Raw genomic sequence first — 21,716 nt, 5'->3', positions numbered from 1 at the left:
TGGCAAATCCCTACTCTTCCTTTATGACCCAGCTCAAGCATCACCTCCCTGGTGAAGCACTCCCTGTTCCTTCAGGTAGAGTGAAGTCCTCTGTCCCCAGGACCCTACAACTTGTATACTGCTGTAGTTACAACACCATGTTAAAACTGCTGGTGTTTATACTCATTCCATAAATGTTTACTGACTTTTTGCTTATGTGCCAGGCACCATGGATGCAAAGCTAGCCACCTCGGATGTAATGATGAATGAGAAGGAATGTCCCTGACCTCATGATGTCCACATTCTTCAAGGGAAATGGACAGTAAAGAAGTGAGTAGACAAAATCATTAAAGATTATGATGTAAACAAATAAGATGATATGGAATAGAGTAAGTAAGATGATGGAGCTGCTATACTAATTTAGAGTGGCTGGGAAGATAGCCCTGAGGAGGTAATATCTGGGCTGACAGCTAAAGATTGAGAACACTTAAGGAACTCCCTGGTGATCCAGTGCTTAGGGCTCCACACTTCCACTGCCAGGAGCCTGGGTTCAGCCTCTGGTCAGGAAACTAAGATCCTGCAAACAGTTTTGTGGTGCCAAAAAAAAAAAAAAAAAGCCAGCCATGTAAAAAAGCAAAGGGAAGGGCATCCCAGGCAGTGCTCAGATGCTCAGTCATGGCCGACTCTTTGCGACCTCATGGACTATAGCCTGCCAGGCTCTTCTGTCCATGGAATTCTCCAGGCAAGAATACTGAAGTGGGTTGCCATTTCCTTCTCCAATCCCAGGCAGAAGGAGCAGCAAATATAAAGGCCTGAGGTGGGGTAAGAGATTAGAGTGCTTTTAATTTCTTAAGAATATTCAGCTTAGTACTACCAGTGCCCAAAGTAATGTGAACAGTACACGCTAAGTCACTTCCGTTGTGTCCAGCTCTTTGCAACCCCATGGACTGCAGCCCGCCAGGCTCCTCTGTGCATGGAATTCTCCAGGCAAGAGGAGAACTGGAATGGGTTGCCATGCCCTCCTCCAGGAGATCTTCCCAACCCAGGGACTGAAGCCATGTCTCGTGTCTCCTGCATTGACAGGTATGTTATTTGCCACTAATGCCACCTGGAAAGCCCAATGTGAATAGTAATGAATACTATTCAGGGACCAGACTAGTGTAGATGTAACAAAGAGATACAATATATTCCATAAATTTTGTAACATGAAGTGAACTGTTGCATCTTTTTTCTCTTAAGAGACTTAAAGAGATATTCCCACACTGCCTGCAGCAATATTTTATGTATATATAATATTTCACTCTTGTTGATCTGGATGAATGGATAGCTGCAAACTTTCAAAAGTGATTTCCAGGGTGCAAATGAGTGAATATTCATTAATAATAGAAAATATTGAAATACAGTTCAGTAACTGTATGGATTTAGGATTGAAGAAATTCACTTAAAATCTTATTTGTATTTAAGATTGAGTGCTTGGAAAGTTCTTAGGACTTTTAAAACCTATTATACTTGCTTTATTATAGTTTATCCATAGGGCTTTTTTGGCTTTCTTTTTTATACTTTCTATTTTTACCGAGTGAATGCTTTTTAAGAAATAGCCATTTATTTGTTCATTTCCAAGGTTTACTTTGTTCAGAAGAAGTGCTACTCACACTTCACTAATTATAATTATTCTTCACTCTGAAGTGCAGCAAAATAAATGATATGGTTTTATAAAAATAATTTGTCCTAAAAATGGAGATATTTTAAACCAGGGTTTTTCCACATCTGAATGGAAAGTTGCCATAACTCTATAAGGGGACAAGTAAAACACTATCTTGATGGTTATGTCATGGAGGCAGGTTTCGTTTTGAGCTGAGTTAGGGAAGGAAATTTAATATAATTCTGGACCATAATGTACATGGGGAAACTGATTTCAGTTTAAGTCTTGCTCTCACTGGCCGAGGGAGAATGGATGTGTTTTGCAATTATTACAAGTCTGGGAGAAGTCACAAGATTTGCAATTATTACAAGTCTGGGAGAACTCACAAGACTCTATGTCTGATCTCTTTCATCTCCTAGAACTGAAGTTGCCTTATCATTAACTGTATTTTGCTGAATACTGATTCCTGATTAAATCCAGTAAGACATCTTGTTTCCAGCAGATGATAATTTTTTATGACCTTTGAAAAATATATGAACAAATCTAAGCATCTGTGAATTTATGAATAATTAAAATAGAAAAGACTTTTATTCTATTAATAATACAAATTTCTAATTTTTATATGTGTCAGGAATCTTATAATTCTAAGTCTGAAGTATCTCAGCAACTGTTGTAAGAAATTATCTGAGGATATTCATACAAGTCACTAGCCAGCATGATCACAGTTTGTTGGAAAAATATTATACTTTTCCCCCATCTAATTGCATTTTAATTATATTACTTACCAAGCATAGCATCTGTCTCAGCACACATAGCATAATAAAATGCTCTAATATTCTTAATTTCTTTTTCTGTAAACTTCCCAGTGCAGTTTTTGGTATATGAAGAATAATAATCTACAGGGTGCATTTCTGACAGAGGTGGCCACTTTGGGATTTTGATGGCATCATACGACACCTAAAGGGGGAGAAAACAAGTTGTAATAATCCTTCCTTCCAACTAGAATGTAAGCTACACCAGACGTTTCATTAATTAGGTTAGCAGAAAAGAATGGTTATGAATTATGTAAAAAAAACCCAGCAAATCAAATACCTAAATTAGGAACATATTTTTAACATTCCCACTAACAACAAATATCAATATATCAATCTGTATACATGGTAAGACAGCTGCGAAATTATTTTAGGGATTATACGTGTGGAGGCTGAATGGAGGCCCAAGATGGCGGCACACCGGGAGTGTAACATCTGCGTTTCTAGAGTCTTCCCAGTGCAGGTGGCTTAAGACCCTGCAGTTATAGAACCCCATAGACTAGTTGTCTGGCAGGAACTTTGACCTCAGAGGTGGCTCTGAGTAAATCAATGTAGGCAAGAAATAGATACAAAGACAAACTTCCTCACTTTGCATATCGGGCAACCAAATATCCAGATTTTAAGCAGTACGTTCAGATAAATCTTTATGGAAAAGTGAGTCTTAAAGACTCTAAAACAGTGAGAGCTCTGACTTGTACTCTCCTAAGGGAAGATTTTGGACTTTCTATTGATATTCTGCTGGAGAGAATAATTCCTTCAGTTTCCTTGCGACTCAACTATATTCATTGGGTAGAGGATCTGGTCGGTCATCAGGACTCTACAAAAGTACTCTCTTGAAGACGAACTGACATCCGTACTGGGGCATCCTGCATCTATCCTTTACTTGGAACAACTTTAAATGGCTGGTATTTCGTGCAACAGAAGTAGATGATATGTACTTCAACTATGCAAAGAAGAATGTGGAACAGAATAACTTATCTTCTTTTATAAAGGTGGTAAAAGCACTACAGAAGACACTCCTGATGGATGCTCTTAAGGAAGACTCTGAGATAATCTGTGACTTTTGCATGTGCAACCCTCTCTTTTTTGCCAGTCAGTTGGAAGCCAAGGTAAAATATCTTCTCGTTTAAAGTAGTTGAATATTTAAGTTTTCCTTGTTTGCAAAAATAAGAGCAGCTTTTATTTTGGAAGTTGCATCAATTTGTGTGCTTCTGGTATCAAGCACCTGAAAATCCAATTCCAGATTGACCTTACAAGAAAGTTACTGGTTTATGTATTTGAGAAATCCAGCAATAGCATGGACTTCAGGAACAGCTTGATCAAGGAGTTCATCATAATATCAAGGCTGAGACTGTTTTTTCCAGGTTCCCCTTGGCTCTGACCTGGCCCTCAGTTGTATCTATTCTCAGGGAGTAAATGCCTGGAATCTTTGAAGACCCCCACCAAGTTCTGTAAATTCAGGAGGTATCACAGAGATCGTAGCAGAAGGAGGTGAATTAGAGTTTGTTAGAAGGATCATCCATGACAGTTTACAGCTTTAAAAGAGATTAAGGTGGTATAACTGTATGCTGAGAAAGAAATGCGGCCTGGCTCCTCTGGAGGAAGAATTTTGCATATAAGGGGTTCCTAAAGTCACTTACACTGAATTCTGCCAAGGTCAGACAATGAGATGGGCTTTGGCTTGGAGTTTTTATGATGATGTAACAGTACCATCACCACCAAGTAAGCAAAGAATATAAGAGAATCCAAGGAAGCCCATTAGTTCATTGTACTGGAGTCTGTTATGAAAGAACTAGCTCTCAAGCATCATCGCTGGGCTCTGAGACAGTGAAAGGCATAGTGGTGTGATGACATGGATTGAAAAAAACTTCTCACCGACCTGAAGGTCCAGAATAAATGAGTTCCCCATGAAAAGGAGGAAATTAGCCCTTTTCTTCTAACAGCCATAGAGATAACTCCTGGATTCACTTAAGGAGGAAGAAAAGAGACAGTAAGACAACTGAGAGGTTCCCCTAGCTCCCAAGAACATCACGGAAGCCTTGGAAGAGAAAAAGTCCCCCTTCAAAAAGTCCAGCAGTAGCCAAGATGTGACTCGGGGCCCCCAGGAGAGTGCCGTGGGAGAGCTTGTTCCACGGGGAGGTCAGACTACCACTGTGGAGGGCCAAGGCAGACTCCCTGGAGGAAAACCCAGAGCCCATGGAGGGTGAAAGGAGTGAGGGAAAGGGAGAGATCGAGGTTCTGCAAAGTTGTAAAGGCTCTAGCAATGGAGCCCAGAATCACAAGGCTTCTGAGCAGTTCAGCAACCCAGGGTCTGAAAAGGGGAACCATCTCCAAGGAACGGCTGGACATTAACTATTCAAGTGTCTGACAAATGTTAAGAAGGAGGTAGATGATGGCTTAGTTGAAATGTATTTGGTTCAGGGCCAGAACAGGGATTTGATGAACCAGCTTTGTACTTATATACATAACCAAGTTTTCAGGCTTGTTGCTAGTTAACTCCAAAATTCTTGCACAGTTGGAAAGTTCTATAAGGCAGCTTGCTTTGGAGTGTGGCCTGTGGGGTGGCAAGCTGAATTCCATCATTAGCTCACTGATAGCATTATGTGGAATTATCATTAAAAAACAAACAAATTAGTCCATTTTTAAATATCCCTCTCCTATTTTTTAAGTTACAGGTCATTGTAGTATGATAGTTCAGTGGAAGAATCGTGGTTATCAGCATCAACAAAAAGCCACTGGTAAACTCATAAGGGGTTTAAACCTGACTTAAGCTGATCACCTTGACTTCAGACTGGTTTTCTGAGACCAGAAGGATAATTTTTGTAGTTTGATTCTGATCAGAACTTACAGAGCATCATGCTCTCTAGGTCAGCCTTGGCTTGCTTCCTGAGGAGGGGTGACTTTCTCACTCCTGCCCCCCAAGGAGGTGGTGTCAGGGTGAACAGCCCTGTACCCTCTTCTAAAATCAGTCTCAAGACTGAAGACTTTGGGTACATATGATTGATGACCCCTGTGTCAGTTCAGAGAAAGGAACTGGCCCACCTAATGGTGGGAAAATCAGGGAGAGAAAGCTCAGTGATGCCAGGAAGAAGGGCTGATATCAGGGAGCGCCTGGAAACGTTGGAGACATCGGCACATTCCTGACTCTTGTCTGTTTTGACGTTGCTTATTTCAGAAACAGAATTAGGTAAGCAGAACTGCCAGGTGTGATTGAGATACAGCAGAATGAAGCCATATCCCTACCTCCAACCTGTTTAAAGTAATTTTGTAGCAGTCAAAAAAAATTATATGTATCAGTGAAAAACATGAGCTATATTAGACAGTATTCTAATCCATAATGTGTCAATCACTTTACTATAGTTGTGTGATCAATTCAAAACTTCAGAATCAATAACCTAAGAATCCAAGCTCTTTTTTCCAGTAGTTCACTAGTAAAAATGCCAGTATCTAGTGAGATAGCCAAATATTTGTTAAGAACAAATACAACTTTTTAATATATGTAAATGCTTACAGTTTGGGTGAAAAATCACTAGACTAGACTTAAGTCATATATATCTTCTAGTCAAACAGCTTTAAAAAATTCAAATATATACTTAACTGTTTACTTAAAAACTATTTGACTCATTTCATTAGGCTAGTACTGACTCCTGACAAGTTTTTCAACATAGAGCCAGGTGGAACTTTTTAAGAAGACACAAACTTAGACATTATTTCCTTTAAAATAGGATGCACTACATAGTTTCTGGATAGAGGTTTTAAAGTAACTTAAATTTGATTTAACATGACACATTTCAAAAGGCAGGCAGTCCTTACTTTGCATAACTCAGGTATGCACATATATTAGCTACCACAGTTTAAATATTAATAATATCAGTTCCCCTACAGCAGGGTTCAAATTTCAGCTACTGTGAACCAAAATTTCAGAAATGGAGACCTGATTGAAATAAAAATGTGTTTATTTGGGGTTTGCACTTTCCAGAGTTTCACAGGATTACAAAATGGGAGAGGCATATAAAGGCAAAAAGCTGCAAGGCCACGGTCAGTTACATGAGTTGTTTATCAAGAATTGTAATTGGATTTGGTGAGCAGTAAGGATGCTTAGGTTGTTTGGGGTTTGAAATGATTGCATAGTTACAAGGGGAGACCTTGGGAGCAGAAGGCTGCAGCTGGCCCGGGTTGTTCTGATTATGGCTGGTAGTGTCTTAGACCTAGTACAGTTCAAAGACAGTTCAAGTTTTCAGTGGTGCAGAGACATGTCTGAGACCAGATCAATGGCTGCTTGACTCCAGTTTGTATGCCTGACTCCGATTTGACTACTCTATTATAATATCAATTTGTCATTATTACCACGGAGAAGGCAATGGCACCCCACTCCAGTGCTCTTGCCTGGCAAATCCCATGGACGGAGGAGCCTGGTAGGCTGCCGTCCATGGGGTCGCTAAGAGTCGGACACGACTGAAGCGACTTAGCAGCAGCAGCAGCAGCATCATTACCAAAGGTGTATTAACTGTGAGTTGCCTCATAAAGAAGAAACTTTCACATTCATATGCTGCTCGTTCTTTAGTCTACAAGTCATGATGTAGATTCCATCTGTGTATCAGTGATTAATCATGTCATTTCTTTCTACATTTATCAATGATTGGTTACTGCACATCTTTTATTCCGTACATAAACAGACTGCAAAGTATGTAGGTGGTCTGCTTCCTTGTCTCCCACTGATACATCCATGTGACATTAAAATGGATAATCAAAAGAGGAAATTGGTCAATAAAGATGAATATATAGTAAAGAGATAAGCAATAACACTGGAAGTGGAATTCTAATCAAACATTAACTGGAGTTATAGACAAAATAGCTGGAAATGCTGACCCTGCCACCGTTCACTGCACGCAAGATACACAGCCAGAGGAATTCAGCGAAAACTGACATCAACGAGGAAGGTGTCTATGGAGAAAAGGATGAACATGACCTTGAGGAAGTGACACTAGCAGAAATCTGCACATTAAAGGAGCTCTCCGAAATATGAAAGTGCAAATGTGGAGGGTGACCCAGATTTAAAAAGAAATATGACAAATTCCCGAGAAACAGAGAAGATGCTTGCTCTATATCTCAAGTTACACAATGGGAAGGCAAGCACTGTTCAAACTACTCTTGATTTGGATTTTTTACAAAAACAAGAACATTTTAATTCTCAATGTTTCCAGTGTTTTCAATTGCAGTGCATTAAAAACATCAGTTTTACTATTTTGTCATTTCCCTATACATTTATAATCCAAAAGAAGAGTTTTAAATGTTTTGACAAATGTTTTTTAGTGTCCTAGAAAAATGGTCATTTCCCCAATTGACTATTAAGATCTTTTTGTACAATTTCAGCTTGCATAGTCATTATTACGCTCCTTAGCCGTGCAAAGTGAAGACTGCCTGGACTTCTTAGAGAATGTCTTTTAAACATATATATGCAATGCATATAACAGACATATTATACTCAATGTATTCAACTTAGAAGCAGTTTCTGAGTTTTAACACATGCCATTTTTGTAAAATGGTCCCTTTAGTTTTTGTCAAGTTAGATTCAAGGTGATTATACAATTTTCAAAATTTTCTTTAAAATGATAATAAAAGAAACAGTGGGCAAGTAACAATAACATATAGATAAAATGTTAACTTATGCTTGTGAGGACACACAGTATATACCTACCTTTTTAAGCCAATAAAGAGATGTGTGAAAAGTTGAAGATCCAAAATTTTCTCCTGAAGATGGTGAAGGATACGGGTGCGGTAAATTTAATCCCAAGTACAGAACAAATGGTTGAGTGGAATTACTTGCCTCCTTTCTTAACCAGTTTACTGCTCTGTCTGTATTCTTCCAGTCCGCTTCCATCACTCTTACTTTAGTCTTTTTAGGGGCAAGGTTAACCATAGGCCTGCCTTCCTGTCTGAGTAAGAAAGCAACATCTCTTGTCCAGGCTTCCACACGATTGCTGAGGGGCCAAAAGAGGACAAGTTTAAAAAGTTCTGGAAACTAAGTACTGTTGCCTGGAAAATCCCATGGAAGGAGGAGCCTGGTGGGCTGCAGTCCATGGGGTCGCGAAGAGTCGGACATGACTGAGCAACTTCCCTTTCACTTTTCACTTTCATGCACTGGAGAAGGAAATGGCAACCCACTCCAGTGTTCTTGCCTGAAGAATCCCAGGGATGGGGGAGCCTGGTAGGCTGCCGTCTATGGGGTCACACAGAGTTGGACATGACTGAAGTGACTTAGCAGCAGCAGCAGCAGCAGCAAACACAAATATAAGAGAGCAATACGGAAAAGAATTTTTAGACTTGGTCATGTAAATGTTCGGACTGATTGTATGAGGTCTCATTAAGAAAGATGCTGAGTACTGCAAATTCAAAAACCAAGAAAAAAATAACAAGAATCAAATATTACCTTATATGTTCTTCAAAACTAAGACAGATTATTTATGAAGGTTACTTTTTCTCCAAACATAATATTTAGTAAAATAACAAAATACTTCAAACTCCTAGTATTGCTTCTGAATTTTAACATTTTTTTCTTGTTAGAATAAGAGAGGTAGTATTTCTAACCAAAGCTGCTATAATTTCCTCCTATCACCAAATCCTTATATTTAAAAAATTCTTCCCTCCCACGGGTACCTTAAGTGTTTCTCAACTCTCAGGTTCTACATTGTTTCCAGCCCTACCTTTTCTTATTAAGAGAACAGTTTTGAATATGACTAAAGCTAACTATGGATAAGGAGATGGCAGCCCACTCCAGTATTCTTGCCTGGAGAATCCCGTGGACAGAGGAGCTGGGGGGCTACAGCCCATGGGGTCGCAAAGTGTCTGACATGATTTAGCAACTAAACAACAACAAAGCTAACTAAGCTAAAATGTCATGCAGATTCCTTGTCCATGGTAAACTAGACATGCGTTCTTTAGCTGGTAATTTAAAAGCTAAATGTTACGATCAATTAAATTTCTTCAAATATTTTATCGTATCACTTGATAAGTAAGTAGTAGTACTACTACTTTTTCTCAATCAATATATACTGTTAGTTGGCATAACTGTTTCAGTTCAGTTCAGTCACTCAGTCGTGTCTGACTCTTTGGGATCCCACGGACTGCAGCACGCCAGGCTTCCCTGTCCATCACCAACTCCTGGAGTTTCCTCAAACTCATGTCCATCGAGTCGGCGATACCATCCAATCATCTCATCCTCTGTCATCCTCTTCTCCTCCTGCTTTCAATCTTTCCCAGCATCAGGGTCTTTTCCAATGAGTAGGTTCTTCGCATCAGGTGGCCAAAGTACTGGAGTTTCAGCTTCAACATCAATCATTCCAATGAACACTCAGGACTGATCTCCTTCAGGATGGACTGGTTGGGTCTCCTTACAGTCCAAGGGATTCTCAAGAGTCTTCTCCAACACCACAGTTCGAAAGCATCAATTCTTCGGTGCTCAGCTTTCCTTATGGTCCAACTCTCACATCCTTACATGACTACTGGAAAAACTATAGCTTTGACTAGATGGACCTTTGTTGGTAAAGTAATGTCTCTGCTTTTTCAAAGCTTTCCTTCCAAGGAGCAAGTGTCTTTTCATTTCATGGCTGCTGTCACCATCTGCAGTGATATTGGAGCCCAGAAAAATAAAGTCTCTCACTGTTTCCATTGTTTGTTTTCCCATCAATTTGCCATGAAGTGATGGGACCGGCTGCCATGATCTTAGTTTTTTGAATGTTGAGTTTTAAGTCAAGTTTTTCACTCTCCTCTTTCACTTTCATCAAGAGGCTCTTTAGTTCTTCTTCACTTTCTGCCATAAAGGTGGTGTCATCTGCATATCTGAAGTTATTGATATTTCTCCCGGCAATCTTGATTCCAGCTTGTGCTTCATCCAGCCCAGCATTTCTCATGATATACACTGCATTTAAGTTAAATAAGCAGGGTGACAATGTACAGCCTTGACGTACTCCTTTCCCAATTTGGAACCAGTCTGTTGTTCCACGTCCAGTTCTAACTGTTGCTTCTTGACCTGCATACAGATTTCTCAGGAGGCAGGTCGGGTGGTCTGGTATTCCCATCTCTTCCAGAATTTTCCAGTTTATTGTGATCCACACAAAGGCTTTGGTGTAGTCAATAAAGCAGATGTAGATATTTCTCTGGAATTCTCTTGCTGTTTGATGATCCAGCAGATGTAGGCAATTTAATCTCTGGTTCCTCTGCCTTTTCTAAAACCAGCTTGAATATCTGTATGTTTGCGGTTCACATACTGCTGAAGCCTGGCTTGGAGAATTTTGAGCATTACTTTACTAGCGTGTGAGATGAGTGCAATTGTGCGGTAGTTTGAGCATTCTTTGGCATTGCCTTTCTTTGGGATTGGAATGAAAACTGACCTTTTCCAGTCCTGTGGCCACTGCTGAGTTTTCCAAATTTGCTGGCATATTGAGTGCAGCTTTTCACAGCATCATCGTTTAGGATTTGAAATAGCTCAACTGGAATTCCATCACCTCCACTAGCTTTGTTCGTAGCGATGCTTCCTAAGGCCCACCTGACTTCACATTCCAGGATGTCTGGCTCTAGGTGAGTGATCACACCATCGTGGTTATCTGGTAAGATCTTTTTTGTATAGTTCTTCTGTGTATTCTTGCCACCTCTTCTGCTTCTGTTAGGTCCATACCATTTCTGTCCTTTATCGAGCTCATCTTTGCATGAAATGTTCCCTTGGTATCTCTGATTTTCTTGAAGAGAGACTGACTCTGGAGACAGTCTTTCCCATTCTATTGTTTTCCTCTATTTCTTTGCACTGATCACTGGGAAGACTTTCATATCTCTCCTTGATATTCTTTGGAACTCTGCATTCAGATGCTTATATCTTTCCTTTTCTCCTTTGCCTTTAGCTTCTCTTCTTTCCTCAGCTATTTGTAAGGCCTCCTCAGACTACCATTCTGCTTTTTTGCATTTCTTTTTCTTGGGGATGGTCTTAATCACTGCCTCCTATACAACGTCACGAACCTCCATCCATAGTTCTTCAGGCACTCTGTCTATCAGATCTAATCCCTTGAATCTATTTCTCACTTCCATTGTATAATCATAAGGGATTTGATTTAGGTCATTCCTGAAGAGTCTAATGGTTTTCCCTACTTTCTTCAATTTAAGTATGAATTTGGCAATAAGGAGTTCATGATCTAAGCCACAGTCAGCTCCCGGTCTTGTTTTTGCTGATTGTATAGAGAGTCTCCATCTTTGGCTTCAAAAAATATAATCAGTCTGATTTTAGTATTGATTATCTGGGGATGTCCATGTGTAGAGTCTTTTCTTATGTTGTTGGAAGAGGGTGTTTGCTATGACCAGTTGTTCTCTTGGCAAAATTCTTTTGGCCTTTGCCCTGCTTCATTCTGTTCTCCAAGGTCAGATTTGCCTGTTACTCCAAGTATCTCTTGACTTCCTACTTTTGCATTCCAGTCCCCTATGATGAAAAGGACATCTTATTTGGGTGTTATTTCTAGAAGGTCTTATAGGTCATCATAGAACCGTTCAACTTCAGCTTCTTCAGTGTTACTTGTTTGGGCATAGACCTGGATTACTGTGATACTGAATGGCATAACTGTTCAGGAAGAAATTTCTAAGAAGCCTGTTTTTTATAAGTTTTTGTTAAGGCAAACACCTCTGAAATACCTTATCAATTAAGAAAAGAGCTTAAACAATTCAAACACCAACATAGAAATAAAGACATTTAATATTAAAACATAATACTCCACATAATGGAAATTTCACATCACACAAAGTAGCTAATGGTTTATAGGTGAGCTAAATAGAACTTTTATCTGCCTCTTGAAGATAGATAAAAAAGTTTAAGCAACCGTAATAAAAACATAGTTTTTCACAGTAGATACTCAGTATCATGCTTAGTCATTCAGCCATGTCCAACTCTTTGTGACCCCATGGACTGTAACCCGCCAGGCTCCTCAGTCTATGAAATTCTCCATGCTAGAGGATTGCCATTTCCTTCTCCAGGGGATCTTCCCTACCCAGGGACTGAACTCATGTCTCCTGCCCTGGCAGGTGGATTCTTTATTACTGAGCCAACAAGGAAGCAGATATTCAATATAGTTTGATAAAAGTAATGAAAACCAGAATCTCAGCAGAATTACATCTAAGAGATTTTAGTTAATTCTGTATAGCAAATGGAAATCCCTAAAACAGTAAGTAAGTATGGTAAAAGTTATCACACTACCAAACAATGTAACAGTTTCTCAATCTTTCATTTATATCATTGCTGAATGAGAAAACCCTGTGTGATCACTATTATTGCAGAAGAGTGGGATGCTAGGGGTTTATCACACCAGCAATACTTGTGGTAGAGCTCTATGATTTTGTGGTAAGCAGAAATAGCTCACTGAGATTCATACAAGATGTTTAGAAACCAAAGTGCTTTCTTTTCAACCAAGGGGTATTATGGTAAATGGCTGAGAAATGATTACAGGGAACAAGGAAATTACAGGAAACCTTCTAATGCAACCTAATTAGTTGTCCATGTGAAATTGTGATTTATAATGAAAAGTATATATTTGATTTCCATCATGGATTCTGATACAATTTCCTAAAATCCTCAGGATTTTCTAAGAGATGAAAGCAACCAAAATGTCTTCTGTTATGTTAATGGGGTTACTTTTGCACCTCACCTGGGTTGTGGCCTGGATCCCCTAAACAACAAAGAGATTAGAGGGTTGAGTCTTATTGCCTGCCTCTGACCTCCAAGGAGGGAGGAGATTGGAGAGGGAATCGCAATTGATTTCAATCACCAGTGGTCAGTGATCTAATCTATGTCTCCCTATAAGGGCTTCCCAGGCGGCACTGGGGTAAAGAACCTGCTTGTCAATGCAGGAGATGTAAGAGACACCGGTTTAGTCCCTGGGCTAGGAAGATCCCCTGCCGGAGGGTATGGCAACCCCCATTTTGGTTAGAGAATCCCATGGACAGAGGAGCCTGGCAGGCCACAGTCCATAGCATCGCAAAGAGTTGGACATGACCGGTGACTTAGCACACACACACACCTCCCTATAAAATCCAAAAAATGAGAGCGTTGAGGGAGGGGTGGAAGAGGGGTGGGCTTAGAAGAAGGCATGAAAGCATCATGTCCTTTCCCCAGGCATCTTTTACATTTGGCTGTTTCTGAATTATATCCTTTTATAATAAACTGGGCTTCCCTGGTGGCTCAGACGGTAAAGCATCTGCCTGCAACGCAGGAGACCTGGGTTCAATCCCTGGGTTGGAAAGATCCCCTGGAGAATGAAATGGCAACCCACTCCAGTACTCTTGCCTGGAAAATTCCATGGATGGAGGAGGCTGGTAGGCTACGGTCCATGAAAGTGCAGAGTCGGACACGACTGAACAACTTCACTGGTTCATAATAAACTGGTAATCTGGCAAGTAAAATGTTTCTCTGAGTTCTGTGAGCCACTGTAGCACATTAACGCAAGGGAGAGGTCATGGGACCCTCTGATTTCACAGTTGGTCAAGTCACAAGCATGGGTGGCAAACCTGGACACGTGATTTGCGTCTGAAGTGGGGTAGCGGGGCCGTCTTGCATACTAAGCCTGCAACTTGAGGAATTGAGCTACATTTTAGGACACTCTGGAGTTGGGGGCAGAGCCCTGAATGGTGATCAGAGCCTTTAGTAGGCTCTGGATTGACACAGGTATAGACTGTTGCTCTGGTTGGGCTAACCAGCCTCCTCAGTCGACCTTACAGTGCAGTCATGAGTGGGCCTAGAACGTCTCAAGGAAAGATTGTGCTTGAAAGATGGCTATATTGAACTCAGATTACCATCTTTTGCCATAGCAATGAGTAAGTGTGATTTCACTTAATCTTTCTGGCAAAGTTATGCCCTTTTCCTTGTTTTTTTTTTTTTCTTTTAATAGTTCTTTGTTTCTGAGGTTCTTTTTGGCCCAAGTTGGTCCCCTTAAGGATAAAAAGGCTTATATCAATTTAATTTTGGCCGAGTCTTACTATTACAACTAATTTCAAACTTAGCTCCATTTTTGTCATTTTTTCTAAATAACATGTGATTTACCCTCCTAGCTTAGTGGCATCTTCTTTTGTCTGTTTCTGAGTGTGTGGGCTTTTGGCATGATTCCTGTAACTGCTGGAAGTGGAGTATAACAAATGCTTTCATCATTACTAGGGCAGCAGAGACAGGATTATGGTCGAAGGTAAAGGTTCCTCTCTCCCAATTTTCCCTTTTGCCTCTCTCTGGCTATCCCAAGACTCCTGAGTAACCTAGCTGATCAAGAGGGTAATACTTTGATTGATTAGTCGACCCATGTTCAAGCATTGTGCCTAAGTATAAAGTAACAACTTTTTTTTTATAACTTAAAAAACATTTAGCACTTTTTATACATTCAATACATATTAATGCATGTGTGCATGCTAAGTCACTGCAGTTGCATCCAACTCTTTGCGACCCTATAAACTGTAGCCCACCAGTCTCCTCTGTCCATGGGATTTCCCAGGCAAGAATACTGAAGTGGGTTGCCATTTCCTTCTCCAGGGGAATCTTCTCAGCCCAGGGATCGAACCCATTGCCTCCTGCAGCTCCTACACTGCAGGTGGATTCTTCACTGCTGAGCCACCAGGGAAGCCCAGTACATGCTAACAGTGATAATCAGTGTTGATTCACTGTTCTGCTCTCACTGCTCCCTGGGCCAGCCCGGGCCCTTGTTACTCGGATGTAGTATAAGCAGTAGGTGCTCCAGGAGCTGCACTTCTCAGTTCAGAGTCCCTTCTCCCAGCCCAAAGTTCCCTTGGCAAGTAATACTAATGAGGAGAATAGGGAAAGACAATGTGAATATACAACCGCATCATTGACGGCAATTACTGTGACAGAATTGCCATCAGTACCTGAGAGCTCAGTAGGTAAAGACTCTGCCTGCAATGCAGGAGACCCCGGTTTGATTCCTGGGTCGGGAAGATTCACTGGAGAAGGGATAGGCTACCCATTCCAGTATTCTTGGGCTTCCCTGGTGGCTCAGCTGGTGAAGAATCTGCCTGCGATGCAGGAGACTTAGGTTCAATCCCTGGGTTGGGAAGATCCCCTGGAGAAGGGAAAGGCGACCCACTCTAGTATTCTGGCCTGGTGAATTCCATGGACTGTAGAGTCCATGGGATTGCAAAGGGTTGATGCGACTTTCACTTTTTCACTGTGACAGAAAGATAACTCTTAAAGATATAATTTTCTCTAATAAACAACCAATGTTTTCATCCCTCTTTAACCGGGTCAAACTATTGTACCAGGAAACATTATCTTTTGACCATGTGCTTAGACCTGCTTTGTCTTACTGTTCAGCATTGCCTCCCCTGACCTCCTACTCTCCGTGACTTGCTATAACCTCCTCAAAATAGAAAACTTTCTAATTAGTTGGTCACTGGGGGTATTTGGGACAAATTTCTTTTCATTCCATTTCTGTGTACTTTGTCTGGAATATTAAGAGTGCGTTTTCAATCAGGACAATAATAATAATAATAAAAAGGCTTGTATTTATGGTGAGGAATGAAAACTACCTGTGGTTTAGATCAGTGGTCCCTAAGCTTTTTTTGGCACCAGGGACTGATTTCACGGAAGACAGTTTTTATGCAGACCAGGGGTGGGGGCAGGGGAATGGTTTCAGGATGATTCAAGCACATTACATTTTGCATGTTATTTCTAATCTCATGCTGCCGCTGATCTGACAGGAGGTACTGGGGGAGCTTGGAGATCCCTGGTTTAGAGACTGATTCACTGACTCTTCTCATTATAAATTTACAGTCTTACTTTGGCCACCTGATGAGCTGACTCATTTGAAAAGACCCTGATGCTGGGAAGGATTGAGGGCAGGAGGAGAAGGGGACGACAGAGGATGAGATGGTTGGATGGCATCATCGACTCAATGGACATGGGTCTGGGTGGACTCTGGGAGTTGGTGATGGACAGGGAGGCCTGGCGTGCTGCGATTCATGGGGTCTCAAAGAGTCAGACACGACTGAGCGACTGAACTGAACTGAAATTGAAAATAGGCACAAACATACAATGTAGTTTCCTACATGCCAGCATTTCTTAGAGTGTGGCCCAGCCATCTCTGGGAGGTCCCCCAGGAGCTTTCAGGAGGTCCACGAGGTCAAAACTATTATCATAATGATAGTAAGACTTTTTTTTTTTTTTGCTGTTTTTCATTCTCCTGGCTGTACAGTAGTAGAGACCACTTTAACGAAGCCTCACGTGGGAGATAGGTGGAGTACACCTATCTCAAAGGAAACCGTTCTTTATAAACTTAGGCTTCAATGCGTCATTTTGCACATATATACTAAGCACCCCTCCTAAGTGGTCCAAAGTTTATTTTACCTCTTTGAGGAAATGCAAGTGAGGCTTCTCAAAGGGATACAAAAGTAACCACGTGTTTCTGATAAAGGCATTCACAATTGATTATACCTGGTCTACCTCCCTCTGAGGTCCAGTTCCTTACATCTTTGCTACTTCAAGCAGCATCAGCATCACCTTGTTAAATAAACAGAATTTTGAGCCCCATCCCAGACCCACTGAACTGGAAAGGGCATTTAATGAGATGCCCAGCGGATCTGTACGTATGTCACATTTTGAGATGCACTGCTCCACATAACAGCGTATGAATTTTTATGCTTGAGAGCCTCAATTTTTAGATGAGATAATTAAAATAGTTTCCATAGTAGCCCATGAATAAGAACTGGATCTATTCCAAAAAACAAGGTGATGGCTAAATGCACTGTCCAATGATCAGCAATTATATTAATTCTTTTTAACAGCAAAATCTCCTAATATGGATGGAAAATAAAACTAACATATTAGCAATTAATTATTGCATAACTCTGTATCTATGCCATTGCTGTGTGGGTTTTCTGTGCCAATGTGCCAAATTCTGCCACTGCAGTATTGGATACAGTCAGCCCACAGGTAGCACTGGGTGAATTTACATAGCAACAATAACCTTTGAAAAAATATCACACATTAAAATTGATGAGACCATAACAGTTTTCTTTCAAAATGAATTAGGAGCCTAGGCATAAACTTCCTAAGATTACTTCCTAAGATTACTAAATAATTAAAGTGTCTTAGACTTCAAGAATTATATGGAAATGGATCGCTTTCTCTCACATAAAGAAAGAATCATTGTTCTTAACAGGACATTAACAGCTAATGTATCTCAAATAAGTCTCTTGTGTGGAAAAATTACAATTCTGAATCATGTCCTTGCAAATTTCACTATCAACCTAATAAATTCAGTGAGAGAAAATGGAATTCATATTCATTCCTTTTAACTGTTCTTCTCTCAAAGTTGAGAAACACACCACTTTTTTTAAAAGGGACTCACAAGGCTGTCATCTATCTTTGCATATATTCATGATCACTCACAAAACAGTCTGTTTTAGTTGAATGAATAATTGTTAATTCTGTGTTATTTTATTATATATTTATTGTAAATACATTTATGCAATTATACATTATTATACAATTGTATGATAGTAAATAAATTTCAAACAAAAGGTTTGTTTCTCTTGATGTGGGGGTGGGTACTCAGGGGTTTCATGAACTTGAGGTTGTGAACTTCTTTGTAACCATTTTCTAGTCTGTTAGTGAATTCATCACTGTGGAAGCATCGATTTTTAGAACTTTGAATTCCTAGGTGACAGTGACTGTATATTTGCTGCAGAATATTTGCTGCTGTATATTTGCTGCAGAATATTTGCTGCAGTTTGGTTTTAAATAAAGGCAGGCTTTTTGATTTAATTCAAGAAATAGTTACTGAGTGTTTACCATGTGAAAGGCATTGTGCTAGGCTGAGACTTGAGGTAACTCCCTTAGCAATCAAAATAATACTACCACCTCATATCTACTCAAGGATAAACTCCTTCTACTATTATACTTCAAAAAATTAAAAGATGATTTGCTACCTTGCGGAAAAAGCAACTGGGATAAAATAGTTTGGTTTTGATTACACCTCTAATGGTTTAGATCACATTGACTACTTACATCAGATAAGGAGAAGATTTTGATTACACTTTTAGAGTAATTTAACATCTCAACTTAAGTGACTAACATTTAAAATTTTTTGTAAGCCGTTACCTTTCAGTATTATACAGAAAATACAACCTGGATAAAATGTCATCATATATGAAAGATAAAGCGGGTGGATTATCCCCCAGTAAATCTTTCATTAATAATTAACTAAGTAGTCTCTGCATTGAACATGTTACCATGTCCACAACCCTTGCTGAAGAGGTGACCCAGATGACTACACTGTGTAGGATTTAAGGTTTCTCCTATCTTGTCGACTGGCCAGGAGTGGGCACCTGACCTGAGGACCAGACCCTTGGGTCCTTAACCTGGTCAGTGATTATGATGGAATCTGGGATGAAACATGTGTTGAGTCCATCATCCTTATTTATAGAATTTGAATTTGGAAAGAAAAACAGGTAACTGGTGATTCTCTAGAATGCAGCTATGAGGTTGAGAAAGTCACTAAAAGGAGATGGAGCTTGAGTCAAAAAGCATCGTGCAGGTCAGAGTTCTAGCTGGAAGTGATGTAGCTGAGAAAAGACCCAGAGCTGAGGAGACAAACAAGTCAGAAGTTAACGACAGAGAACCAGGATAAAGTTCTCCTGATTCCTGCTTACTGAGGTCCTTAAAGCTGTATTAGAATCAGAATTATTCCCAGTCCCATCTTTTGAAGCTTCCCTGGTAGCTCAGACAGTAAAGAGTCCGCCTGCAATGCAGAATGCCTGGGTTCAATCCATGGGTCAGGAAGATTCCCTGGAGAAGGAAATGGCAACCCACTCCAGTATTCTTTCCTGGAGAATTCCACAGAATTCTGGTGGGCTACAGTCCATAGGTTCACAGAGTCAGACATGACTGAGTGACTAACACATTCATTCATTCCATCTCTTGAGATCAGTGTAACTACAGTCCTGTTCTTAGGCTGATAACCCAAATTCCTTTTCACTGCATAATTAATCTGTTTGCAAATCTTCAATCTATGTTTCTGAATATATGATTTACCAAGCCTATGAAGATACACAGTGACTTTTTGGAAATATTTTATCTTAAACCTAACGCAGTGCCTAGAAGTCAGGAAGAGCTTAATCATTATTATCATTATTCTCTAGGTCACTCTGATCAAAGAAATTCATTTAACTGGGTAACTTTCATGGTAATAGGGGTATGAATGACATCACTGTGGGAATTATTTAAAATCTCTTAGGTAACTAAAACTTGGCAGATTAGCTCAGTGAGTTACTGGATATGGTATACTAAGACAGCCAAGTTGTTGCTGTGATGTGTTTTCCAAACCACCTGCCCTTGTCGGGGCAGAATTTCCTATTACATGCGTTCTAATGAAAGGAGAAATGCCATTGTCCACTACAGAAGCTGAGTGTGAGTGATAAGCCCTCCAGCTATGACCCCAGGCACCTGGGGAGTGGGCTAGTGAGGTTGCCCATTTGACACTCAGGTCCTGGGATTCTGAATCTTGAGAGAGTGACAAAGACATAGGATCACCAGGGAAGTTTCAAAAGTTCATAGTTTTATACTTTAAAGTGGATCTGCATTTTTATCTTTGCATCTACATATATATATATATATATATATGTATATCCAAAACTGCTTAAAAAATCAATTTATAGAAACAACAGTCAAGCTCAATATAGAAATAGGCACTAAACTTTGGAGGATCCAGCAACTTTGTGTAGATATTCTGAGACAGTTTTGCTGTCGTAATCCTCCACTTCTTATGAGGCTTGATACCTATAAATAACTTTACAAAACTATTACAAAATAGGATTGACATTTTCTCTAGTGCAAAAGGTACTTTTAAGAGTCTATAAGAGATGTCAGGGGAAGGACTGGACATACTGTCCTCTCAAAGGCATACTTTCGGAGCTTGAAAAGACTAGATTCTAACTGGAGCTTTTATATGCAAAAAAAAAAAAAAGTACTGCATATAACAATGAGAATTCTGAGAATTCTTATAGAAAAAAGCTACAAGTGATCTCAGACTGAAACACATTATGGGAATTGCTGCTTGAAGGTTTTTTCTTTTTTTTGCAAATAAAGAAATTTTAATTTTTAGTAATTCAAACATGAATATTTCATACACTAAATATTCAGTTTCTCAATATTCAGCTTTGTCACTTTGGCCTTTATTAACCACAACTCTTTATTACTTTGTGAATTTTACAAAGATAAATAATATCTGTTGTGATTCTCTCAAAATTCAAATATCTCCAAGCTTTGATTACAAAAAACTGTCCTTGAAACAGTCATTTTTTGGTTTATTTTCAGGCCAGTTCTAAAAGTCTAAACGCGTCCTCTAATTCTTCCAACTTTCCAAGCCAGATCTCTCTATAAGGTCATGGTAGGATATTTCTCAGTCAGGTTTGAGAGAATTTATTAAATTCCCATAATCGTCTTTCTCTCAGATCTCTTTCTGCAATAATTTTTTTTTAAAGTTCATTAGGAAATTTAGAAAAAAAACTGATTAACAAAAAGCAAATAAAAATCACTAATTCTACTACAGAGGGACAACCACTGTAGTATTTTGGCATGTACCTTCCCAGTTTTATCTAGCGTGTGTATGTACAATATATATTTCAAAAAAGGACATGCAACATACTGTTTCATAATTTTTAAATTAAATTATATGTTTTTGGAATACTTTTGTGTCAAATGCCATTAGGTATTTTCTACCAGTTTTTAATTGCTTTCTAATGTTTTACTGTGTATATATCTACCTCAGTTTATTTAATGAATTCCCTACTCATTAATTTTTAAAACACGTATTAAGTATTTGACACTTAAGATTTGGGTACTTTTAATGAAATAAGCTCTATACAGTCAGCAAAAACAAGACCAGGAGCTGACTATGGCTCAGATCATGAACTCCTTACTGCCAGATTCAGACTTAAATTGAAGAAAGTGGGGAAAACCACTAGACCATTCAGAAATGACCTAAATCAAATCCCTTATGATTAAACAGTGGAAGTGAGAAATAGATTTAAGGGACTAGATCTGATGGACAGAGTGCCTGATGAACTATGGATGGAAGTTTGTGGCATTGAACAGGAGACAGGGATCAAGACCTGGAAAAGGTACAGGGATCAGTACATGGAAAAGAAATGCATAAAAGCAGAATGGCTGTCTGGGGAGGCCTTACAAATAGCTGTGAAAAGAAGAGAAAAAGCAAAGGAGAAAAGGAAAGATATAAGCATCTGAATGCAGAGTT

At 39.6% G+C, this 21,716-nt stretch overlaps 1 protein-coding gene and 1 pseudogene across 1 annotated transcript in view; one reads left to right on the top strand and one right to left on the bottom strand.

The window, feature by feature from the left end:
* Positions 1 to 21,716, bottom strand: part of ARSK (arylsulfatase family member K) — a 56,134-nt gene that overhangs the window by 15,372 nt on the left and 19,046 nt on the right. The window contains exons 4-5 of the mRNA XM_015096202.4: positions 8,132 to 8,414; positions 2,407 to 2,578 (exon numbers count right to left, since the gene is read on the bottom strand). Of these exons, the coding sequence (XP_014951688.1) occupies positions 2,407 to 2,578; positions 8,132 to 8,414 (455 nt within the window). The remainder of the gene's footprint in view (positions 1 to 2,406; positions 2,579 to 8,131; positions 8,415 to 21,716) is intronic.
* LOC121819562 (RNA N6-adenosine-methyltransferase METTL16-like) lies at positions 3,366 to 4,929 on the top strand (annotated as a pseudogene).

Source organism: Ovis aries, chromosome 5, assembly GCF_016772045.2.
Source record: "Ovis aries strain OAR_USU_Benz2616 breed Rambouillet chromosome 5, ARS-UI_Ramb_v3.0, whole genome shotgun sequence".
Lineage (NCBI taxonomy): Eukaryota > Metazoa > Chordata > Mammalia > Artiodactyla > Bovidae > Ovis > Ovis aries.
The sequence above is the reverse complement of the archived record's forward strand: the minus strand, read 5'-3'. Positions and strand labels throughout refer to the sequence as shown.